At 38.7% G+C, this 25,079-nt stretch overlaps 1 protein-coding gene across 2 annotated transcripts in view; it reads left to right on the top strand.

Annotated features, from left to right (window-relative positions):
- GABRB2 (gamma-aminobutyric acid type A receptor subunit beta2) overlaps positions 1–25,079 on the top strand; it is a 198,863-nt gene that overhangs the window by 68,433 nt on the left and 105,351 nt on the right. For both annotated transcript variants that reach the window (XM_059699115.1, XM_059699116.1), the window contains one exon: positions 1,272–1,492. In XM_059699115.1, coding sequence (XP_059555098.1) covers positions 1,272–1,492 — 221 coding nt within the window. The remainder of the gene's footprint in view (positions 1–1,271; positions 1,493–25,079) is intronic.

The raw sequence follows: 25,079 nt of genomic DNA, 5'->3' as shown, positions 1-25,079 counted from the left end.
TACAGCTACTCATTCAGAAGTAGGGTAGGGCTGAATTCTGAATGAGATCAAAATTTGTATATTTGTGAAACCAGGGAAAATACTTAATTTTTTTTTCACGGCAGAGGGGTTATGCTTTTCCTATGGAAATTGTTAAACGTTTTTAAGCAGATAATGTGTTACAAGTCATATTTAAAAATTATGTAACCAAATTAAGATGTATAAATATCAACAAGAGTTGGAAAAACTCAGAGACTTCACAGAGATTTAAGTGTATATTTTGTCCACAAAAGTATGCAGAAACATGATTCTAGGGTGTTCTTTTAAGCCCTCAACTAGGGCATTATGAACTGATTTTAAAATAAAAAGGTAATTGTCCTTTCAAATGAATATTTGGTCCTTCATTTAGTCATCCAAATAAGGGTGAGAGCGCAATTACAGTGGACCCAAAGGCTTCTAATGGATAAAACATGTCACAATATATATGTAAATGCTTTATTCATAATCTATAGCCTTTGTAGTTTACGCATTCCATTTGCATTATACATTTCATTGTCATCATAATCTTTTGGTTTGTTCAGGCATGTACAAAACCCCCCATTTAGAGCTAATGGAACTAAGGTGAAAAGAAACGGAATAAATATCCATCCTAGACACAGTGGAGAAATGCTGGCACTGAGACTCTAAGGCCGCTGCTCCCTTTGTGACAACTCGCTTCCTCAGCAGCAAAGAGCCCAGTCTGCTGATTCATAATCCTGGGATTAAAGTTCTCACGAAATAGTGTTTGAGAGGATATTGTTTATTATCTGGGAAGCCACATGCGTTTCAGTGTAAATGTCACCTCTCCTGGGAAACTCACCTTCATGAGACCAGTTAAGATTTTCATCGGCGAACTTACTATTACTACTATGATAAATTAACCACTTTTTAGAAGTGTTTTGTCTCACCTAAAACAATCCTGTATACCCCACTTTGGGAAAGACAAATTAATTATGAAGTAATTATTCCGTACCACTTCTCTTCCTGGGTAATGTGTAATAAATTTTATGAGGATATGCTCTCTTCACTTCTGTATTTATAGTTCCTACCATGGTGCCTGACACACAGTAGGTCTCAGTCAGAATGTGTTTAGTACATTAATATTTGCCTATTTATGTGAATAGTGTATGTGTATAGTATATGGCTGCTGTATGGCTGCATATATTTTCCTTTCTTATGAATATAGAAATGTTTGCCTTTCTCCCAAGTCCACTTGGGTACAAAATAAGCATATTTTCTGCTCACTTTTACAGGATTATACGTTGACAATGTATTTTCAACAAGCCTGGAGAGATAAGAGGCTGTCGTATAATGTCATACCTTTAAACTTAACTCTGGACAACCGAGTCGCAGACCAGCTCTGGGTGCCTGACACCTACTTCCTGAATGACAAGAAGTCGTTCGTGCACGGCGTGACCGTCAAGAACCGCATGATCCGCCTGCATCCCGACGGCACCGTCCTCTACGGCCTCAGGTCTGTAGTGCGCATTGCAGAATGGGACTTTTCCTGAACCAAGCAGTTACTGCTTTCTGTTGGAGGGGAACGTGTTGTGCTGTTTTCCTTACTCCTCCTTCAAGCCTCCCAGGAAGCAGTTAAGCCTCCTACCCCGCAGACATCTGATAGCTCAGGGGAGCTTGCGTACAGAGGGACTTAGCCACCGCTAAGACTAAGTGTTTTGCTGAATTATATCAGCTGCTGATCCTCAAGCTGCTTTCTTTAAGGAGCAGGGATAAACAATGCCAAAATAGCTGAGACATAGAGTTTCCTTAAAGTGGAGAAAAACAATCGTGAATGCCTAACGCGTGTTTGAATGTGGCAGATGCGCTCTTGTCAGTTGCTCCTAAGCTGCACGAACCGGGCCTGGTCCTCTGGTGACAGGAAGGCTTTTTGCATCCTCTCACCCTCCAATGAGGAGTCAGACTTGCAGATAAAGTCATGATCTTAGATTTATTATTAATGAACTTACACTATTAAATGTGCCTTTCGTCAGAAAAGAATGGTGAGGTTCTGCTGTTTGGATGAGGATAAATTGTAAAATAAGACAGTTTCTTCTATTAAAGTTTGTTTTATGTTAAAACAAATAGTTTCTTTAAAAGGGAAGAAAAAACATTACAGTATAAAGAATTCCTCTGCATTATAGTGCAAGAAACTCTGAATTCGAAAATGTTCAGTTGTCTTTGATCTATTCCATTTTCCATAAATATGTAGTTTCTTTACCATAGTAATGATGATGATAACAGTCGTATTATTTCGTGAACACTTGATAGAAGTCAGCTAAGTACTTTCCATGCATTAATATAGTCAATGTTTACAATAGCCTCGTAAGTTAGAAACTGTTACAATCTTTATTTTCAAATAAAGGAACTGAGGCTGATGCAACTTGCTAAGATCACGAAGAGAGTAAACTGTGAGGATGGGATTCAAACACTTCCCAGTTCAGACCCAGAGCTCTTAGCCAATACACTGGGATAACTCTCACTGAAACATTTTTCTTACCTGGGATATCTCATTTTCATTACCTACTCTATTCAGCATGCCAGATGAATACGTTGTCTGGATCCTTTTAAACTGGCTTCTTTATCATGTCTGTAGAGAAAATGACCTTTGACTGTGGAGAGAGGGAAAGTATGAAGCAGGGAGAGAGCATGTTTGTATCCTGTGTTAGCCTCTTAAGGTAAAGAGATGAATTGGAAATTTATAATTGTCTCATTTCAGTCTTTACCTGCACTCTAGATAAACCTGGTCAAGGTTGTCAACACATTCTAAATGCACCGATGCAATGCTGAATGGATGGGAAATAAGCAGTCACTATGTCTTTGGAATTGAGAGGGAAAAGAGAGGACCAATATAGATGATAAATATGTCTTCTTTATATTGCTAAGCCAATAATCAGACAAAGAAAACTGATGATGGTTCATTCTTATCATTAAGAGGCACTGAACATAAGAGCGGTAGCTCAGACTCACAGCAAGAGGGAGTCATCACTCTCCCTTCCCCTCTCCCAATAAAGGCTGCTGGCAAAGTAGGCAGTCTCCTAAAGACACCGGGCATGCGCAGAATTAGGACTTCTGCACAGAGAAGGCTCTGAATTGTGATGGTCTTATTATTAATTCTGAATTTGAAATTGATAAGGTTTTTTAGGGAATTTATAAAAGTCCCATTCCAGTTTCTACTGATAGACAGAACAATTTGTTTCATGGCTAGAAATTGAATGCAGATCACACATTCTTTTCTCAGCTCTAAGAGGTTCATTTGTGAGAAATAAATAAAAGAAATTCAATTAAAATTACCACTGCCATGGTTGATTCAGTTCTATGTGGCCTCTCTTCCTATTTACCTACCTCCCACCCTGGTTAGTCTCTATTATTGATAGTCTAGTAAGAAATGTATCTTATTTTTGTGGCATGAACTCTGTCATTTCCATTTCAAAAACATTGTATGATTTCCCTTAAACCAAGCCTTTCCTTTTATTCTCATCATGTGTTATCACTCTTCCATTTTCTCAACTGATTTGAAGATCTACAGGATACAGAAATAATTTTTTCAAGTTATGAATAATGCTTTTTTGAAACTTAAATTTATAACTTGTGGCTAAATAATCATGAAACTCTTGAATATAGATTCTCCCTTCACTCTTGGCTGGTTGATAGTTCAGTTGTACCAATTTGATCTTAAAATCAAATACCTCCTGTCTTTTATGATCCTATTTAGAAATTTCTTTCAAGAGATATGGCTGAAATGGGAAGAATATTTTCTTGGGAATAACCTAGCTGTAGTTGGTGACAGAGGACTTTTCAGTTCACTAGACTGAAGAATTCCTAGCCATTTATAAAGCAAGTATTTCAAACAGGTCAACTGTCTTTTATTTTAAAATAAAATTGCTCCAGTCAAATTATTTTCAGAACACTTTGAGGAAAAATGACACATAAAAATATAGGTGGTTGTTGTTATTGTTTGTTTCTTTTGTGTTTTTTGTTTTGTTTTTGTTAATGAACCCAGCAAAAGTACTAGCAGGTAAAAAAATCAGGTTTAATCTGTTATTTACATGACATCATAAATAATGTTACATAGATATAAATCAGATCATTATTGACTTTGAAAAAGGAAGATATTTGTTAGTTTTCAAAAAGGTAATGAATAATTGCATTGGACAGAGAATCAGGAGACCTGCATCCTATTCTAGTCTTAAAATTAGTGGTTCTTACGTAAATCAGTTCTAAATTTTATTCTAGCTCCCAAAATCCCATATTCGTGCAATTTTGCTAATGTGTGGCGTAAATATTTTTAGGACTTCTACTTCATTATGCGTATGGCTTGCATAGCTTTACATAATATTTTAGTGCTTCAGAAATTGCATTTATCTCCTTGAAAGAAAATCTTATCAATTAGGAAAGCAAAAACAAAATCATAGCATTCAGGTAAGCAAGAAAGCCTGAATTGTCAACTTTGGCATCTCTTATGAGCATAACAATGTATATTTTTATTAAAACTTAGACTCTGAACCCAAATGGACTGTATATTATTTATGACAAGAGACTAACATTATATCATAAGCATGTTATCACATTAAGAAATCTTCAACAAACACAATTAAAACAAAACGCCTTTCCTATGATGCGATGATGCATATTTAATATTGAAAATTTAGAAAATTCAGATAAGTTATGAATAAAACTACCCTTCATTTTACCACTCAGAATTAATCATTAACCTGTACCTTGCTGTATACTCTTCCAGATATTTTTCCTAGTACAAAAAGCATATAGGTAGCTTTTCATAAAAAGAATTCACATTATTTTTCTTTAATAATGAATCCTATATAATAAAAGAATAATATGCAAATCGACCAAACAGCAGAACAACCGGTCGTTATGACACGCACTGACCATCAGGGGGCAGACGCTCAATGCAAGAGCTGCCCCTGGTGGTCAGTGTGCTCCCAGAGGGGGAGTGCCACTCAGCCAGAAGCCCAGAAGCCGGTTTCACAGCTGGCAAACGCAGTGGCGGCAGGAGCCTCTCCCACCTCCACCACAGCGCTAAGGATGTCTGACTGCCAGCTAAGCCATCAGTCGGACATCCCCCAAGGGCTCCTGGACTACAAGCGTATGCAGGCCAGGCTGAGGGACACCCCACCCCGAGTGCATGAATCTCGTGCACCGGGCCTCTAGCATATAAATATGCTTGCCATGTGAATACATCCCTTCTCACTATCAGTCTTTAACTATTATAACACATATTTGGGATATAATTTTTTATTTAATATAGGATATGGCTTATGGTTTTGGGATAAGGCACAATATGTAGTTGTTGCAATAAAATGCAGGACTACTATTTAAAAGTTACTTAATATTTTAGCAACAAAGCTCTTGGTGGCACAATTTATAATCTCACAGTTGTGCTGTTGTAATTTGTAGTCTCATTGGTTCAATAAATGGCCCAGGAGATGTACTGATGTGGATTTTACTAGGACATTTCTTGTGGACAAAATGACTCCCTTACTCTTTCAGTAGTCGCTGACCTATCTAAAAATAGCTCTTTGTCATTCGGTATGTGGGGAGAGCCCTTGACTTCCTATGTCTGTATACCTCCCATATGTAACATTAGATCAGAAACATGTCACTTCTGATTAAAGGTTCACATTCTTGAAGAAAGATTCAGCAGGAAGCAGAAGGTAATTCAGCCGCCTCCTGCTATGCATGTTCTGTCATTGGGAAAATGGCAAAGGATAACGTTAGCCTGTAATGAATTTAGACAAGCAGGATTATTAATTTTATCTTCTTCTGCTACTCCTGACGCTTTACCACAGGATGTTAGGCAAGTGAATACCTGAGCAGCCATTCCCCATGGAAATGTAGCCTATCAAACACTAACATATCACTTTTTGACTCAGATTTCCTCTTTGGTTTAATTTATTTTCACAGAGATTTTCAGTGAATGTATTTTTTCAAGCAGAAAACAAGTATTTTTTTTTTAGACATGTGACCCTGTTCTCCAGATTTTCTTCGTTCTTCTGAGCAGGAAAAACCACCTTCATGTATCTCCACTTCTGGGGGAGAAGATGCATATAATATAGTTTTATAAAATACATCCTCTTTAAAGAGCTGTCAGCAATTTTTCAAAGAACATTTTTTTGCCCATCATTTTCCCGATAAGATAAAATTACTTAGATTTTTAAAAATGCATTTAGAATTAACTTTTGACATCTTCAAGTTTATCTTTTTTTTAAAAAAAAATGATTTTACAGAGGAAGAGAGAGAAAAACATTGATATCAGAGAGAAACATCAATCGGTTGCCTCCTACACACACCTAACTGAGGACAGAGCTCACAACCTGTGTACTATGTGCCCTGACCAGGAATCAAAGCTTCATAGGACAATGCTCCAGCCAACTGAGCCACACTGGCCAGGGCTCATCTCCTCCTTTTTATAGAAGAGAATGCGGGAGGCGGGTGGTGCTCCAGAGAGGGGAAGATTGTGCCTAACATCACAATTAATGACAAAGGACAGAGTAGAATCTCAAACTCCCAGACCTCAGAAATGGAAGTGGCCTGTATTTAGCAGCCCTGGGAAATAATCCAGAACTTTCTCCAATGCCAAATTCTGCATGATTTTTAGATGAAAACATTAAAAGAGGAAAAGAAAGCCTGCCCATCTTCTCTTTTCTTCAATATTGCTGACTCATTTCCCTTCAGTAGTCAGTAGGCCTACCAGCTAGGTGGGTCTCTAGTTGTCCTCATGTCCATTGATTTGTTTCAAATGACAGCTTATGTGGCAGCTCTGATATCCAAGGTGTGAAAGGACAGATGCAGAAAAAGTGAATGGTCAGAGACTCCAGGGAAGAAACCAGTTGCATTCCCAATAAAGATACAGATCTTACGTTGTAGGCCCAAAGAATGAGTACAGTGCTGTCCACACTAAATTGGGCCTTGTCTGCCGTTAGCCATGCCTCTAACTTTCACACAACTGGAAAAGTTCCTTTGTCCACCAGACTATTGGGGAAGATCCCAGAATACACTGAAGAAATATCTTTATTTTCTAGAACAAGAAAATAGATTTCTTTTCCCGGGGTATATTTTAGCCTTATTCTCCATGGGGAGAGAAGAAAAGGAGGATATAAAAAATTAGCTGACCTATGGAAATCACCTCCCCAAATTTTTTGTTAGCTTTTGGTAAAAGTTTTAATTACCTGATTTGCTAAATGGGTGATAAGGGGGCCTTTTTGGCCCACCCTTACCTCTTTATTCTGGAGGTAACAAGTAAAGCATCTTCCTTTGGAAACCAGACCAATATAATAGGCTAATGACTCAAATCACATTCGCCACATGATGAAATGCTCAAGCTATTGTGCTTATCAGAGGCAGCCCATTCTCTGCACTCTTATGGGCAGAATAAAAGGCAATAAAATGCTCAATGGCTGTAAGTCCTTGGAGGAAAAAACTAATTCTGTGTTGGATTGTTCCCATTAGCCATAAAAGAGACAGTAATTAGGACTTTATATTTTAGCCACTGTAACAAGCCGACAACTAAGGGAAACTACTGAAAATACCAGAATAAAAGCTAAAGCTTCTTTAGCCATCAGAATACTAGGAGGCATCAGTGCATTTTCAGTGGTTCTCAACCTTCCTAATGCCGCGACCCTTTAATACAGTTCCTCATATTTTGGTGACCCCCAACCATAAAATTATTTTTGTTGCTATCACAAAAACAATATGTAATTATATATATATATATGTTTTCCGATGGTCTTAGGCAAGCCCTGTGAAAGGGTCGTTCGACCCCCAAAGGGGTCTCGACCCACAGGTTGAGAACCGCTGACTTAGATCGTTGCATAGTGAGGCCACCGAACAGAAAACCGGTGCAGGAGCAGTAGAGCAGTGTTAAGCGCATAGGTGTGGAATCTCACTGACTTGCGTCAGGGCCTTCCTCCATCACTAACTAGCTTTGCTCCACTCTTCTGAGCTTCAACTCCCTTCATCAGTAATATAGGGCTTCATAGTACCTACCTTGTAGGATTCCTGGGGTGGGGGTGGGGATAGGGGTCAGGGAAGGGGGAAGTAAATGAAAGAATACTTGTAAAGCATTTAGTAAAGTGTTTGGCACATGGCATGTTGTTTGTAGATTAATTGCTATCATTAAGATTGCTATGTGTATCTAACTTTGACCTGTTTCCCATCATGATTAGCATGGATAATACTGGGTGGTGGTAAATCCTTATTGTGTATCAGCACGGTACTAGGTTGACACAGAAGCAGTTGTGATATTCAAAGCTTGGAGGTTAATGGGGGAAGAATATAGGTGATAGAGAGATGAGAAGTTGGATAGGATAGTAGACAAGAGCCAAGTTCTGTAATTTGTCCTTATAAGCTTTGTGCATTTTGAAAAAATTAACCTAACAACTCTAGATTGAAAATACTAATATCATTTAACTGATAAGTATGTGGTCAGAATGAAATAATGTGACCCATGTAAAGTAGCTGGCACACAGTAGGTACGCAGTAAATAATAACTTTTGTTGTGGTTATGGTCATTACTGTAGTTACTAAGATGATTATAATAGAATCAATTGGGTACACGCTGTGCAGCATGTACTGTGCATCCATTGCATCTTCCTTTTTCAAAAAGAAAAAGTAAACTGAAGTTTAAACAAATTCACTAACTTATTCAAAGCAGCACATCCACACGTGTCAAAGCTGGGAATCGAATAATCCAAATCTATTTGACTCCAAAGCCCATGCCCTTTGTGTTTAATGCAGAGAAATGACCGAGTGCATGGACTGGGAGGTGGCAGAGCAGACACAGACATACTCAGACTTTTTATGAGACTAGTGGCTTCATGCAGTTATTTATTTTGATGACCTAATATTGGGAATGTCTGTGTAGTGTTCCAAAAGGAAGCCTGAGAACACACTAGTAGCTCTCATTTACTTTTAATGACACAGGACCATTGTAGTAAAGTGAATTGCTGAACCTTTCTTTCATTTATGCATTGAACTATCCAGTCAAGTTCTGATTGAGCAGCTCTTCTTGCTCTGCATAGGGAGGAAGGGGTGCAGATGTGACTAAGCCAGACATTGTCCCTACCTCCAGAAGCTCGTACTCAATGAAGGAAACATATAAACCACCAGCCAAAAGGACATTTAATAGCAAATATGAGGCCCCAAAATGATGATGAATTCTATGAAGGAAATTAAACAAAATGAATGATCTGACAAGGAGCGCCTAGGAGAGGAACGTGGAGTCCTACTTCAGCAGGTGACATCTGACCCGAGACGTTATTACTGAAGATGGACAGCAGCAATCTGGGAAGTGAGTGTCTGGTTAGAAAGGACAGAAGGGCAGTGGTCCTAAGAGCAGCACAAACTCATATGAACCAGGAAGGAAGATAAGTATCACTTGCTTCACCCAGAGCTCTGTCTCTTCTCTCACATTATTGCATGTTATGTTCTTTATAACTGACTGCATTATTCACTGCTTTACTGCTCTTACTGGCCTCTCTCCACTAGAATATAAGCTCCCTGAGAGCGGAGACCTCTTGAGCAGAACCTGTCCCAGTGAATCAATGAAAAATAATAGAAAAGGTATTTGTTAAATGAATATATAGATAAATGAAGGTGTAATTGTGATTTATCCAGAGCACTTCTTATTTCATCAATCCAACTACCTGTCTCTGTTTATCAGTTAAATGGGACCTGTGGTCCTAGGGTTTATCTCAGATTGATATAACATTCTGTGTCCATGCAGGCATCTCATGCAAAATCACACATAACATTTTTGAACCATGGATTTGCATCCCGAAGTAAATTAGAGGAGTAGAAAGAGAAGCATAAATGATATTGATATCATTTAGAATTCAGTTATCAAAGGTTACTATGTTTGGATGAGATGGGAAAAATGGATTGTCCTACCTACTAGCAAATTTCTCTCTACATGGGAAGAGCTGTACTAACCGCGAGACCCTGCCTGAGCTGATATCAATTTCAGCAGGTGATAGGGATGCGTTTTAAAAACAAAGACCAGCTGTTGTCAGGAATCCAGCTTTGCAAATTGCACCTTACATACAAATATGAGTTGACTGTGTAGAAATTTCCATTGGTGTGGTGTTTCCTTGTGCTGCCTTTTCATTTGTAGTCAGTGTGGTATTTTAAAAGTCAGAGACGTGAGGGTGCAGAGAACCAAATCCAGGTGGAATGCAGGTGACCCACTTTAGCCTTCTGCCCCAGAATGAGTCAAGGAGAAAACACTTCCTAATAAGAGCGAGTGCTTTTCAGACACACGCCACAGAAAATTTACTATCAGGGAGTTTGGGCGGGGGGATGGAGGGTTCTTTTTTTATTCATGATAATCCAATGTTTTATGACTAAAAATGTGTATGGCTTCTCATGTCCATGAATTGCAGGTCAGAGATATCATATTCTTTGCTTAGCATTAAGCGTGCCTCTTATGTTGTTCTTCCCTGTCTGTTCTTGAGTGTGTGTGTGTGTGTGTGTGTGTTGTCACATGCATGCACATGTGTGTGTTTTCTGTGTTATGTAATAGGAAACAAGGCAGGCAGTGCAAGAACAGAGATTGACTACTGTGTGGGGAAAATAAACACTTACTTTGCTCAGACAGTATTTTCCCAAATCATGAGTATTTAGCCCCTTTGGCTGGAATCATGGGTTGATTTTTTCACTTGGGAAGTTAGATTTAAGCAACAAAATAGTCAGTCTTATATCCATGTAAAAGAGGCTGATAGTGTGATGATGAGAAACACTGCCCCCACCCAACTGGCTCTTTCTTAGCTAATTTAGTATGTGATTGAATTGTATATTTTGCTGCTACACAAATGTTATTAAGTTACTCAGTCTCTCTGTACGTAGTCATCCTCTGAGGAGGGGGTGAGCCAACCATAGGTCTGTTTTTTATTTGATCATAGGTGGATTTACTTATGAGGAGGAAAATTGTATGTCCCCTTCATGGATGGCTGGGCAGGGATATGCATTGAAAGAACAGAGGGGAAAGTGAAAACCGTAATGAAAATGAACTTCTAAATTCTGTGCATAAGAAAAACAGTGCTTTGCTGTGAGGAGACTTCTAAAAAATATAGATTCTCAGTCATTTCAGTTTGAGAAAACATAAGATTCTGAAATCTCCTAAATGGCTGAATTTAGTCTGTTACCAGATAGGTTTTAATTTTCGAGTTTATTTTGTTGCAAAGCTCTCAGGCCCCTTAGACCCAGAGGCCTATTTCTGGGTTACTTTTGCTTTGTGATTTTGCTCTTTTCAATGGATGCTCAGGCTTTTGTTTTTTCCATCATAAGTGGGGTGTTTGGCTCAGTTTTCTCTCTTGCAGTATTTTAAAATTGTGTAAAATCAAGTTACTGTCATTCAGTAACAACCTTTTTTAATTTCAATAAGTTACTGAGCCCTTTGAGCTTTCCATTTCCATAGGATGGATAGAAAAGACTAAAATATATAGGGAGCCAAGTTTCCAAGAGGCCATCGCCTTAGTTGCTGCCTGCTGTGACCCACTAGCAGGTGGAGGAAGGGCAGGGGAAGGTTTAATTCTGTGTGCCAGGTGCCTTCAGCTGGGCAGGCAGGGTTTTGTTCAGGAGAACGTCAGGGTCTACAGCCCTCTCTTCTAACCAGACACTGCACATGAATGTTTTCCTTACATGAGCCATGCCCTTCTGTGCTTCAAAATACGGCTTCCCATCCCGCATTTATCTTCCTCGATGCTCTGTGGTGAAGAGAACCAACTGACTCGAGAGGGGGTCGGGGCACCAGACTTCTTGACCTCTCTGGAGAACACCATCTGCATGAGCAGATGGGAAACAAGTCTCAGGGCTGGAGGGGGAGTCCAAGATCACAAAGGGGGCATCTGTAATACTTTCAACAATAAAGGTAAATTTTTAAAACAATCTTTAAAAAAAATAAGAAGAGAGGAATGATGAAGAGATGTGATGGCAGGGTGGAACAGTGAGTGCCAGTGGCTGGGAATTCTCTGCCCTCGGACCCAGATAATGGTCACCGGGCGGCTCCCACCCATGGATTCCCAGGTTCCCCAGCACAGTGCCACCGGCCTGTGGGGCAGGCAGGTTGCTCAGCACTGGGAATGGGCACGCACTCCTTTGTCTGTCTGCTGGTGGGAGAGCTCCAGTACTGTTGGTTAAAATTCCCCCGCAGCGGACAGCAAGGTTCCTTCCCATTAAGCTTTCCATGTGGCCACCGGCCAGCTGATTGGCTGCCTCAGTGTTCTGGTTCTAGAAGATTCTATACAGGTTAGATGTAGCACTGTAAGTACTTTTTCAGATTGGTACAAAGCATATACTTTTGCTCATGATATTTTATTGCCATGTTCCTTTACTTTTTTCATTAATTTATTTGCTCTTTCAAGCATTTAAATCCACATTTATTGAGTAGTTATTTTTGTGCCAGGCCTACTATTCTAAATGCTTATATGCTTTAACTCCAAGAAGTAGGTATTTTTATACAAGAGGAACGAGGACCCCAGAAAGGTTATGTAATGTGCCTACAGTCACACAGCTGGCAATGGCAGAGTTGAATATTGGATTGAAGTCTATGTGACTGCTAAATTAATCACAGTTACTCTGCATTACCACTTTTATTTTTCTATCTAAAACATGACTTCTTATAACTGGCAAAAATTAGTCTTCATGTTTTAAGGTAGACTAGGGGTTGAATGATTTGCTTTCTTAACTGTGGATCCTCTGGTATAGGAAAAAATCATGAATTCCGACGTCATCCAATTTCACTGGACTGCTCTTGCCTCCTTTGTAAATTGGCTATAATATCTTAGCTGCCTCAGGGAGCATACGAAGCACCTAGTTTCTATTAGATCAAGAAGTGAAAAAAAGAGTTTTCCAAGTAATAAGCTTGGTGTGTGTGTGTGTGTGTGTGTAGGGGACAGTAACATGTAAACTGAGACCTGAGACCTGAGTGAAGATGTAGGGTTAACCTGGTGAAAAAGAGTGTGCGGAAGAACAGAGAGAAGGGAATTCCAGGTCAAGGGAACAGCATGTGTGAACAGTGAAAGTGGAGGGGAAAAGTAGGTAAAAGAATCTCAGGGTGGCTGCAGTACGGACTGTGCTTGGGAAGTGAGTATGTTAGAGAGGGCAGAAGGATGCTTTTGGGTAAGATCTGGAAGTTTGGACTTCAGGGCAAGGGAAGCCACTTCAGGTGAGTGTATGGTCAAATGTGCATTGCATTTACTCATCCATTTTATGACTTAGAGTACAATTTTAAATTTTTGAGTTCTTAGACTAATAGCATTTATCATTACACTGAAAATCTTCTGATATGTTGATTACCAAGAATTGGTTGATAAAATAATATATAAGCATTTTTATGATAAAGGTAATATTAAATTTTTCTCATTTCCAAAGGAAATACGGGTGTATTTCCTGCCCAAATTCATAATACATTTCCCTAATATTTGGTAAATTTTTGCATTGGGAATCTTTATTTTAAAATACCATGTTACACTATAAGAGACAGGAAAAGATGGTTGAGACACTTCAGTAATAAATCATAATAAATAAATATGAAGCATTTCGAGACTTGGCATAAGCTCTTCAGAAATCAATAACCATTTCTGGGAAATGTAACCCTTTTTTCATGAATACTGACAAATAGATGAATAACACTTTTACTTAATCATGTAGGAAAATAAATACAGTATGAGGTAAAAGTAGGTTTACAGTTGTGAGTATATGAAAGTTTATTCTTGTATTATTATATATCAGTTATTGTATTATTTCCCACATGAACAACTGTAAACCTTCTCTGGCCCCACCTTGTAAATTATTAACTTACAATTTTTTTTTCAATATTTAAATATTGACAGAGAAACATCCTGCAAAGTTCTTCTGATTGGAAATAATCTGTTAATATACTAAGAAAATATTTTTAAGAACTATTTTAATAAAGGCAAGAAAGGTTTAGTGGTTGATAATCAGAAATTAGTGGGGAATGGGCAATGAGCAGAAATAATAATAAGCATAATTCGTATGATTTTCTTGTGGCCAAAGGTGGTATCTGTCAAAGAAGTGCTGGAAACTCCGTGTAAATTAGTAAAAGTGATTTTCCTTCAGCACCTTGGGTGTTACACCTCCCTTTTGTTAATATATACTGACATGGATGGAGAAACATTTGGCTAGATTTTCCCTGTAGGAGGAAAATCTAACACGTAGGAGGAGGAGGGGGTGGGGAAACACTCCACCTCTTCACCGGCTTCTGTGACTCAGGGATCATCCCCCACATTGATTAAGCTACACACTTAGAAATTGAGCACTTTTCTGGACTTATGTTGCAATAAAAAGTTTTAGAAGCAAAGTATTTCAATAGAGAGTTAAAAAGTATGCGTCCTTCTGTAGATTTGGTGACATATCCAAATGGGCCTCTAGAGAGCGTGCCTCTGACTTATGCGTGTGAATGGGAGGGGCCTGTGCACTCTCTGTGCCATCTCTGAAAGGCCGCGTTCTCCCGTAGCTGAGTGTTCTTTGCATCTCACACATGTGTCCATCTGACTTGACAAGAGGTATTTCACTCCAAAAATGGAAGGAGCTCATCAGTGTAAATTGTGTTTGTCTAATTCCACCATACTCTTACATTCCTATAACGAAGAGCAAGGAACAGACCAATATCCATGAAAGGTTGTTATCATTTCATTCTTCTACAACTAATATCTCTCAGCCAGTGCCACAGACTCACACATCCACTGTGGCTGTGGCTGTGGCTGTGGCTGGTTGCAAGTCATGGAAGTATTTATTGTGTGTGACCAACCCAGCCCTTCAAAAAGTTAGGACATTTGATTTCACTCATATGTGAGATATAAAACTGGAACTCATAGACACAGACAACAACAGTATGGTCGTTACCAAAGGGAAGAGTTTCAGAGGGGTAGTGGAGGGTAAAGAGGGCACAATATATGGTGACAGAAGACGATTTGACTTCGGGTGGTGGGCACACAGTGCAATATACAGATCATGTGTCATAGAGGCGTACACTGGAAACCTATATGATCCTGTTACCCAGTGTCACCCCAATGAATTTCAGAAAAAAAATAAAAATAAAAAATTAGGACATTTCATTGTAAATGTACACTTTTTAATTAACTTTTTTTTTTAAATCCAAAGATCAGAAGCACAAGCTTTTATTTTCCACCTGGCTAAGCTGGAAATGGATACCTTATTCAGAAAGGTTATGCTTCCCCTAATTCACCACAATCTCTACCATTTTTTGCTCTCCTATGTTGAGGCTACTCCATATACTATAGAAGCCATAACCTTGATGCTCTAGGCATCTGAGTTTGGAGCTCTCAATCAGACTTAAGTATCTGATATCAGCACTTATTATGTCATATCACCCTCTGCAATTTTCGGTGGATTAAAGTATAAGTTGGTTTGCTTGGAACTTAAGGTCAATTGCTGCTTGTTTTCATCAGCTTTTCACCAGGTATAAATCTTAACACACTTGCTTCCCACTCACAGTGCTCTGTCCATTTTACCTGTGAGCCCTGGCAGTGGTCACATGCTCTGGCTCTGGGCACATGCTCCATGCTGGCTGGAAAACCCTCCCTGCTACACTCCATTTGGCAAAATCTTGCCCATCCTCCGTCACCTGCTGGGAGCTCTTTTTCTGTGCAGTGACTGCTCAGCTTCCAATCCTATTCCTGTTTGGAGTTCTTATAACACAAATTATTTATAGCTAACACATATGCCTAATAATAAACATAAATCAGCATAATTTTTTATATTCAGAGCTAAAGTTTGTCAGAATGCCTATTCCATGCTAAACAATATTTATGTATTGTTTCAGTCCTTACAGTCATACTAAGAGGTAAAATGCCCTTACTATTGTCATGCTGTTATTATTGAGGCTCAAAGAGGTTAAAAAATATATCGAAGGTTACAGTGCTCCTTGCTCCTCAGATCAATTTATCTGGTATCTAAGCTTTGATGTTAAGGTTCTCGAGGCCCACAAACACATCTTCATAATTTTATAAAATTTATTCTCCGGGGCTTAGCAAGCGCCCTGCAGGATATAGGCACTCTGTGGATTGATTAATATTGGTCAGTTCCTTTATTGTCATTCAGGTATAATTACAAAGTCATTGACCAAGTTGTGATAAACTTGCAAATTTTAAGTTTATACATTTATTTACTATCCAACTCAAAAATCGTATTTTTTCTTTAACATACTAAGAGTAGGCTAATGAGAATTAGCAGACATTAGCTTATAGCATTGTCTTTCTCTCACGGATAGTGTACATTTGGTAATTATGAATCTATTGCTTTTCCTATCAGGAAAAGACAGTCTAATATGCTTTCACGTGAGGGTAAGGAATTGAGGAGGACAGAGGCTATTGAGAAAGCAAATACAGAATCAAATGTGTCCCAGCGATACAACACATCTCAATCACTTAAAAATAGCGGCTCTAGAAAGAATTACTCATTAGTGACATTATAATGTTACACCACCACAAATGCCTTAACTAATGCAAACTTCGAGCGTGAACATTATAACCAACAGGTAATGCTGCATCCCAGTGCTCTGAGGACAGTCTTTATTAATGGTTTTGTTAATAATCACCTGACAGAAATATAGCTTTCCTGAGAGCTTGTTGTCATTAAGCATGCCTTGAAAGGCTTTAATGTTTATAGGTTGTGTTACAACTCTTTAGCTATTTAATTACATTTAGCAACTCCTCAAGTTATTGTGTGTTTGATTGAGCTAAAATCCATGGCCAGTCAAATTAGCAAAGGTGGGCCGAGGCTGCGAAGGGTTTAGGCATTGGGTTCAGTTCCTGAGAATTAAAGAGAGAGGCTGCTTTGGTGAACCAGAAAGTGCAGGCTGCCTCCGACACCAGCCGACACCAGCCTGTGCCGCGGTTTGCCCCTGCCTTCCTCCTCCCTGACAGATAAGCCAGTTCTTTACACATCCTCTCCAGAAAGGAAATCTACCATCTACCCTGGGGAGCCATTTCATTATTTTATAGCCTTCACTATCAGCCAAGTCATCTTTCTATTTAGCGTAAATCCTCCTTGTCCTTCATGTGAGAATTGATGACCAGAGCTCTCTGTTTGGTCCATAGCAGAAAATGTGAACAGCGATCATCACTCCCCTGAGCCCTCCATCTATACACAGAGCTGTTATTAAATCTATCCGTTTGCTCTCTCTCTCCTCAGCTGGGGCAGCAGCGCTCATCCAGCCATTTGTAAGCATTTAATTGGGTTTTATTCTCAATAACATTTTACTGAATTATGAAGCTATTTTGCCATGTTTTATTTTCTAGAGAGAGAAACAGAAAGAAAGAATGGGGGTAAGGGGAACAGAAAAAGAGAGAGAGAGAGAGGGAGAGAGAGAGAGAGAGAGAGAGAGAGAGAGAGAGAGAGAGAGACACCAGGATGGCAAGCCGGGGAAAATATTTACAGTGCAGTCATTCTTTAAATTTGTTGTCCATCCTCTCCTTATCCCAACCCCTACAGCCACCTCCCAGCACTGCTCCCACCTCCCAGCTTGGATAAAATACAATTTTTTTAATATAAAAACCGTTACATATCTTTTCCCTTCTGATATTTTCTGTTATCAGTTCTCACTCTTCCTCCTGGTTCAGATATGCATTTTTTCATTCTTGTGTTTTATGATGTGCTATTGAGGGACTGAGTGAAAAAGGTGAAGGGATTAAGCCCCCCCCCCAAAAAAAATGTCCATTGCTTTCGACATGTATTTATGATCTTTTTTATGAGTCTTTTCTCTTTCTTTGTAAACTTTGTTTAAAATGAGCCCCAGGTTTTTTTTATTATTATGATTCATTTCATTCTGCTTTAATCCTTTATTTAGTCAACCAAGTTTTTTCTCAGTGTATCATCATTTTGGTACAAAGTGATTTTTTTCCCCTGTTTTCAAACAACCCGGCATTACAGATGTGCTCTTGGGGGAACTTTTCAAATATAATTTTCTAACCTAGCTTGTAATTTTTTGTTTGAATCAGACTTCAATTTTAAAGAGCTCTCTGAATTCAGTTCTTTGTTGCTCTGACCCACATGTGGCCACCAACTCATTTCAGAACTCCAGCCTAAGTAGCTTAAGGCTTTTGAAAAAATGGAAATAGTTTCCAGGAGTCAAAACAACGTTAGTCTTAATTGCAGTTTGCTGAGATTCTTAAGGTTATGCTTCCATGCAATTCTGAATAAATAATTGGCCAGAGATCAAGAGGACCTTTGCATTATAACAGCTCTTCTCTACCTGTGGGCCCAAGGTCACCCAGCAAGGGGCAGAATGGAGACCAGGGCCTAGGACAGCTGGTCTCTAAGGCCTCTGATCTCAATCTCTGGGCCCGTGTACATGAGAGGCGTACATTCATTTATCCAACACCATGCTCACCACTGCTGGTGTTACATACCTCGTAAGGATGAGCATTCTTGTACATGCTTCTGTGTTCTCTTCTGTGACTATTTCCCCCATAAACCCTAAAAGTAAAGTAACCGGCCAATAAGTGAAAAGTTCTGATATCCAAATTGCCCTTTATAAAGGTTGAACCAATTTAATATTCTTACTAGCAATTATGCAAACCCAGTTCATTAATAGTCTCTTCAATTATTGCATTTGTGAAAAAAGGAAAATTTGCTAGGAAAAAAAAAAGTGGTAGCCCATTATTTCCATGAAAATCATAGGGTATATCCTCAGCATACACAATGTCACACGATTCCAGATGAATTTAAGAATTACTATAAAATTTGAAAGTGTGAAATCCTGATCTCATCTCAGGATGGAGAAGATTGTCTAGACATAAAGAAGTTTAAGAAATAAAAACGTAAATAATTGACAGTTTTGATAATATAAAAATAACATTAAAAAACTCTAATGAATAACTAAGGAAAAGAGAAACACTCACTAGACAAAAAACTGTGAAATACATGAAAAAATATACAATTAAAGAAATTGAAACTTCTGTTAAATCTAGAAAAACTTTCTGGTGATCATAGTTTTCAAAAAATGGAATCCATTCCTTTCAGAAAGAGATCCAAGTCACTGGGGAGTCAAGTTAGAACAATAATTGTTGAGATCTTATGGAAGGAATTCAGTTATCAGAAAGATATCTGTGTATAAATGATACATGTGCATGTCATTTAATCATCTTTTCTACTTTCAGAATACATAATCAAATGGTGACATGTCCACCAATATTTTAATGGCATAGGAAATTTATTGAAGCACCTTATTTGCTCCAGCCTGCTGACCAAATTTTCAACCATGGAATGTAATTCTCTGCATTACCAAATGTTCTCATATATGAATAAATGCTACTGCAAATAATAAACAAGTAGCAATGAATAGTCCTGGAGGAGACTAAGAAGTTAGGGAGAATTATCTTAGCTGTTTTCAGAAAGAAAAGCAATACACATTCATCATAGGAAGAGTGAAATTTTAGAAAATAAAACCAACAATATTCCCACTTCTTACTTTATATTTTAATCATTTATTTGTATATTAAATATATTCAATTTATTTTTTATAAATGTTAATTATACTACACTGCTTTCTAATATGCTATTTTATCTACAAAAAAATCCAGAACATTTTGTGTGCCCCACTCCTCTCAAAGTGTTTTGTTACATCATATGACTAAATCAAAATGCATTTAAATATCTCTATATGTGATACATAGAATCTTTTCATTTTTTAAAGTTGTACTAAGTATACTTCTATATAGTTTTGTATTACTGTGTTTTCACATTAACTTCTTGAATTTTTTTATTGATTGATTTGCGAGAGAGAGAGAAAGAGAGAGAGAGGGAGAGAGAGAGAGAGAGGAGAGAGAGAGAAAGTGGGAGGGAAGGAGAGAGAGATCAACTTGTTGTTCCACTTATTTGTACATTCATTGGTTGATTCTTGTATGTGCCCTGACCAGGGATCAAACCCACAACCTTGGATGATGCTCTAACCAACTGAGCCACCCAGGCAAGGCTCACATTGACTTCTTCAAGTAAAATTTTAGAAACAAAGATTGGTACAGTTAGTGGGTTTTGATTAATGTTGCCAAATTATTGTCTAGAAAGTTTGTACCAATTTAAAATTCTACCAGAAGCATGTGTGAGAGGGTCTATTTCTCTGCAGAATCTCTAGTACTAAAATAGTCTAATTTCTTTAAATTTTTGCTGATTAGATAAGCAGTAACCATCATGGCTTATTATCTATTTCTAATGAAAAATTATAGTTTCTAATTGTGGTAAGCATTTTCCCACATATTTGGTGCCTATTTTATGTAAAAAATTAACTCGTAAATACTAAAAATGCCATTGGTGACCTTAAATAGAAAGCCACGTAGCTCTCCAGCAAAACGGGTACATTTGGGAACAACAAAGAATTGCAACTTGGAACCTGCAGTCTAGTGGTGATTCCCTCCCAAGTCCAAAGAACAACAGAGAGAAAGGTGGTTTTATAGTGGAAAGGGCAAGTTCAGAGGGGCTGTTGTAAACAAAAAGTCCATTGGAGGAAACTTGGAGTTTACAGTGCAATGGTTTTTCATTAGCTGAGTTATAAAAATCTTTCATTGGCTGTGTGGTTGCTGGGCAAGGAGAAAATCCTCCCTCTTCCTGCTGGAATAATACAGTTGAAAAACAGCATGCTGTTGGAGATGGAAATCACATCTCTTCCCGTTTGGAGTAATTGATGACGATGAGTTTAGGATGTGAGAGCGCCTCCTACAGACTCTCTCAACCCCAATTTATAAATTGGTTTCTGCTTATTAATCTTCATACTACTGAGATGGAAATTTTTTGCCATTAGACCTCGGAATAGCAGAAAGGACCGAGACAGCATTGTTTGTGGATTTTGTTGGCGTGAGAAGTACAAGTTGAGTTCCCAGCATGTGACAGGAGGCAGCTCTGTGTAATTTATTTTTCGTGTTTAAAAAATAACAGCAGCAGTAACAACAGTAAAACCTATTTTCCTTCCCTGGTGAGGTTATCACACCTGCACCTATGGACACGGGGAAAGTATGTGTGAGGTCATGTGAGAGGCTAGGTCAGTGTTTCCCACTGTACTTTTAGCAAATGTTCTATCTCAAGAGAGAAAAAAAAGTTAATTGGGCATATATTTTCCTGAGACATCTGATGCCAGCTGCTCAGGGACAGTGCGTGTCTGTGTGTGTGTGTGTGTGTGTGTGTGTGTGTGTGTGTGTGTGGTGTGTGTGTGTGGGAGGGAGGTGGTTTAAAGGCCATCACACTCCCCTGTAGGTCATTCTGAAAGCCATACTCCCACTAGACATGTTATGTCATGGGGCTGGCATCCTGCGCTGACTTCTCCCTTTGACCATTTCGGCTTCTCCCTTTTTTCACAACTGATGATCCCTAGTGAGCATCCTTTAGGGCCTACTTCTGGAAAATCTAATTTATAATAGACCCAGACTCTACTAGGGATTCAAAAAATAGCAAATGAACAAATGTATGCACAGGCTGACTTCAGACAGTGACAAGTATTATGAAGGAAATACAACCGATGAGACAGTGGCCAGCAGTGGAGGAGCTACAGAGAGGGAAAAGGCTTCTTACATGGACAGTGGTGTCCTGAGACTAAACTCAGAGGAAGGAGGCAGCTTATTGAAGGTTGGGGAGACCTTCAGCCCTCATCCCTAAAATCCCAGGAATGAAATGCTTCTAATTTCTTTGACAGCCTAACCAGGAAAATCTTGGATTTTAAATACATTTCTATAATATATTCTACCAGTCAGGGGCCCAACAGGAAACAGATGGCAAATTGAAAAGGAGATAATTTGAGAAGAATATAATAAAAAGGCAATTTACAAAGAGACAGAACAGCACTCCCTTTTTCCCTCCTAGAGATAGGATTAGAAAGTTGCCATTGGCTTCCTAGTATCACAGACTTAAAGGGGCAGAGGAGCGAATGGTCAGAGGAACCTGGACACAAGTCCTACAGAAAGGGAGCCTGGGGAAAAGATCCCTCGTCTCATTCTCCTTCCTCCCCCAAACCCCTGACCTGCTCCCCATCGGCCAAAGCCAGAGAACCAGAGAGGCAATTTTGAAGACCCTACAGTCTAGTCTCTAGAACTATAGACATTGATGGTTAAGGATGGAGGATGGAGTTGGAGAAGTGAAAGGAGACATCCAGTATGTAGTTTATATTTTTAAATAATACTGGATGAGATTTAGAAGAAATGACACCAGACCCATCTGAAGTTGTAACCTCCGTCTGTCACTGACTACCTATAAATCAACATCTCTAAGCCACTTTTTTTTACTTGTTAAAAAAAAAATTACATGGCTAGAATAAAACTGATGCATTTATTCTGAAATGGTGTGACTCTGATATTCACAAATCAAATAAAGTATTTAAAATATATTTTAATGAATGCAACAAAAATATCCTGCACAATATTTTTTTCAACTGTGAACACAAAAAATCATTGTTGAAATAACCAGAGTCCCAGCTTTGTGTCTTTCTAGTTGGTAAGTGACTTTGGTTCAATAAAATCTCTTACAATGACCTGAAGTCAGATTTCTGTTGTTAGGCTATGAGTCAAAAAATAGAATGATGACTTTTTCTCAGGGACTCCGACTTCCTTCAAGACATACTTAGAGAGAAGAGAGGATATTGTCATTGCTGAGATAAGGGCAGGATTTGTGGATGATACCATTGGGAATGTAACTTGGGAAATTTTGGTGAATAAGGGGCTGGCTGACTGGAGGAGAGTAATAAAGGCTTAGATTGATATGGCCATGTCTATTAATATTTCTGATTGAATAGAATTTATAGGCTCATAAAGTGAGATTTTGTTAGTTACTGCTGTTTGGATTCCACAGCATGTTATTTAAGAAAATGTCTTTCAGAATCCTACCTGAATCTATAGCAGAAGTCTGTCTAGCCCTTTAATGGTCACAGTATCTTCCCAGAGGGTAAGATTCCAGAAAAGCAGAGTCATAGAAGGCCAAACAGCTGCAGAAGAGTACAAATAGCTCTAATCTGAAACCCACAATTTATCAAAGGGGACCATGATTGCTAGCAATCTTACTTTTTTGGTGATTACAAGGTTGAGCCTAGTAGCGCATGTGACTCCGTAGGAGGACTTGTTGAGAGCTTTTACAAATAATTACGAGTGAGTGTCGGAGAATTAATTTAAGCAGAAGGCCTCTGTGGAGGTCAATCAAGAGCGTAGGCTGGAAGGAGAATGCTGAGGGAGACCTTCAGTCAGGGGAGAATATGAAGTGGGACTCCCTGGGGAGAGGCCTGTGTTTGCTTGTCTGGGGTGAGCTCATCTACATAATTGACTACAACAGGATGAACAGCTGTGAAGTACAGTATTTGAATGTGTGGATAAAACAAAATTACAAAATATGCAGGGTCATAGAACGTGTAATGTGTTTTCATAGGATTATAGAATTTTCAAGCTCATTTGGGATATAGGAAATGGGCCGTCGAGAAGCTAAATGACTTTATCAAGGTCAACTAGCTAGTTAGTTATAGCTTACTTGTTAAGTATGTGGAATCCAATCAGACATTCTAGATTCAAATCCCAATTCTAGTGCTCACTCTGTGACCCTTGAGAAAACCACTCTACCTTTCGGTGCTTCAATCTTCTCATCTACAGAATGGAAATAGTAATGACCTAAAGTGGGAATAATAATAGGACATTCCTCATCCTATTTAATAAAGAGGGAATATACTAATTGACCCTCATGCCATCGCAACGATGGTGGCACCCACTGCCAATAAGGAGGGAATATGCTAATTGACTGCCACGCCCTCAAAGATGGCGGTGCCCAGAGCCACAAGATGGCGACACCCAGTCCCCTCAGCCCCCCAGCCGCTCAGGGCCAGCCCGAGAGGCACAGGTAACCAGAGCGGGCAGAGGCTTGTGCTGCTGGTAGTGGCAGCAGCAGAGTTATGATGGGGTGTCACCTTCCCCTGATCGCTGGGTCACCTCCCACCCCTGAGGGCTCCTGTACTGTGAGAGGGGACAGGCTAGGCTGAGGGACAACCCCTCCAGTGCACAAATTTTCATGCACTGGGCTTCTAGTATTAAATAAGATGATACATTTCAGTAACCCTAGATGGTGTCTAGAATTTAGTAAGTGATTAATTAACACGAGGTATATTATTACCTCCAGTGCACAAATTTTCATGCACTGGGCTTCTAGTATTAAATAAGATGATACATTTCAGTAACCCTAGATGGTGTCTAGAATTTAGTAAGTGATTAATTAACACGAGGTATATTATTATTGTTAAGAATGACAGAGTTACCTAACTCCTACAGCAATATTCTTACCTACTCTAGAGCAAGCAAGAGCATATTACAAGAGGGATATAGGTGAGAAATTATTTTCCTGGCTAAAAATGATTGTGAGACACTGAATAGTGTTTGTCTTCTTGAGTTGTAAAAGCAAAAACAATTGTAAGTACCTTTGGGAGAAGTGACTCAGATGTGATTCTTAAAGTTTTCAAAATTTCAGGTTGTACTCTAATGCTAAAATTTAGTATTTGTATCTTTTCCCCTCTAGCTGAAATTTTTAACTAGTTTGTTTTTCAGCTAGCTAAAATATATATCAATATATATTTTTAATAAATGACCTTTTTAACATACTATTTTTTCTCTAGTAATGATGCCTACTAATGCTACAGGATTCCTTTATTCTTTGTAATTAGAATAAGTTATGATTTTATTTTTAAAATGTTTCTGTTGATTCTTTAGAGAGAGGAAGGGAGAGGGAGTGAAAGATACATCTGTGTGAGAGAGAAACTTCAATTGGCTGCCTCCTATACGTCCCCCTATGGGGTGCATGGGATGTTACTCAACCAACTGAGCCACACTGTCCAGGGCTAGAATAAGTTGTGCTTTTAAATAGAAGCACTTTTTGAACAAAGTAAAAGCAAGCTGAGAATTAGAGCAATGTGTTTTAATATAGTTGTAGATGAAACACTGATGTTCTTATAAAACATAGGAAGTTGTTGGAAAAACAATTTTTTTTGTGGAATGTGGACGGTTATCTAGATAAAGAATTCAAGCAAAGTTGAAGTTCAAAGTTACTTCCTTATA

Source organism: Myotis daubentonii, chromosome 5, assembly GCF_963259705.1.
Source record: "Myotis daubentonii chromosome 5, mMyoDau2.1, whole genome shotgun sequence".
NCBI classification, from domain to species: Eukaryota; Metazoa; Chordata; class Mammalia; order Chiroptera; family Vespertilionidae; genus Myotis; species Myotis daubentonii.
The sequence above is the reverse complement of the archived record's forward strand: the minus strand, read 5'-3'. Positions and strand labels throughout refer to the sequence as shown.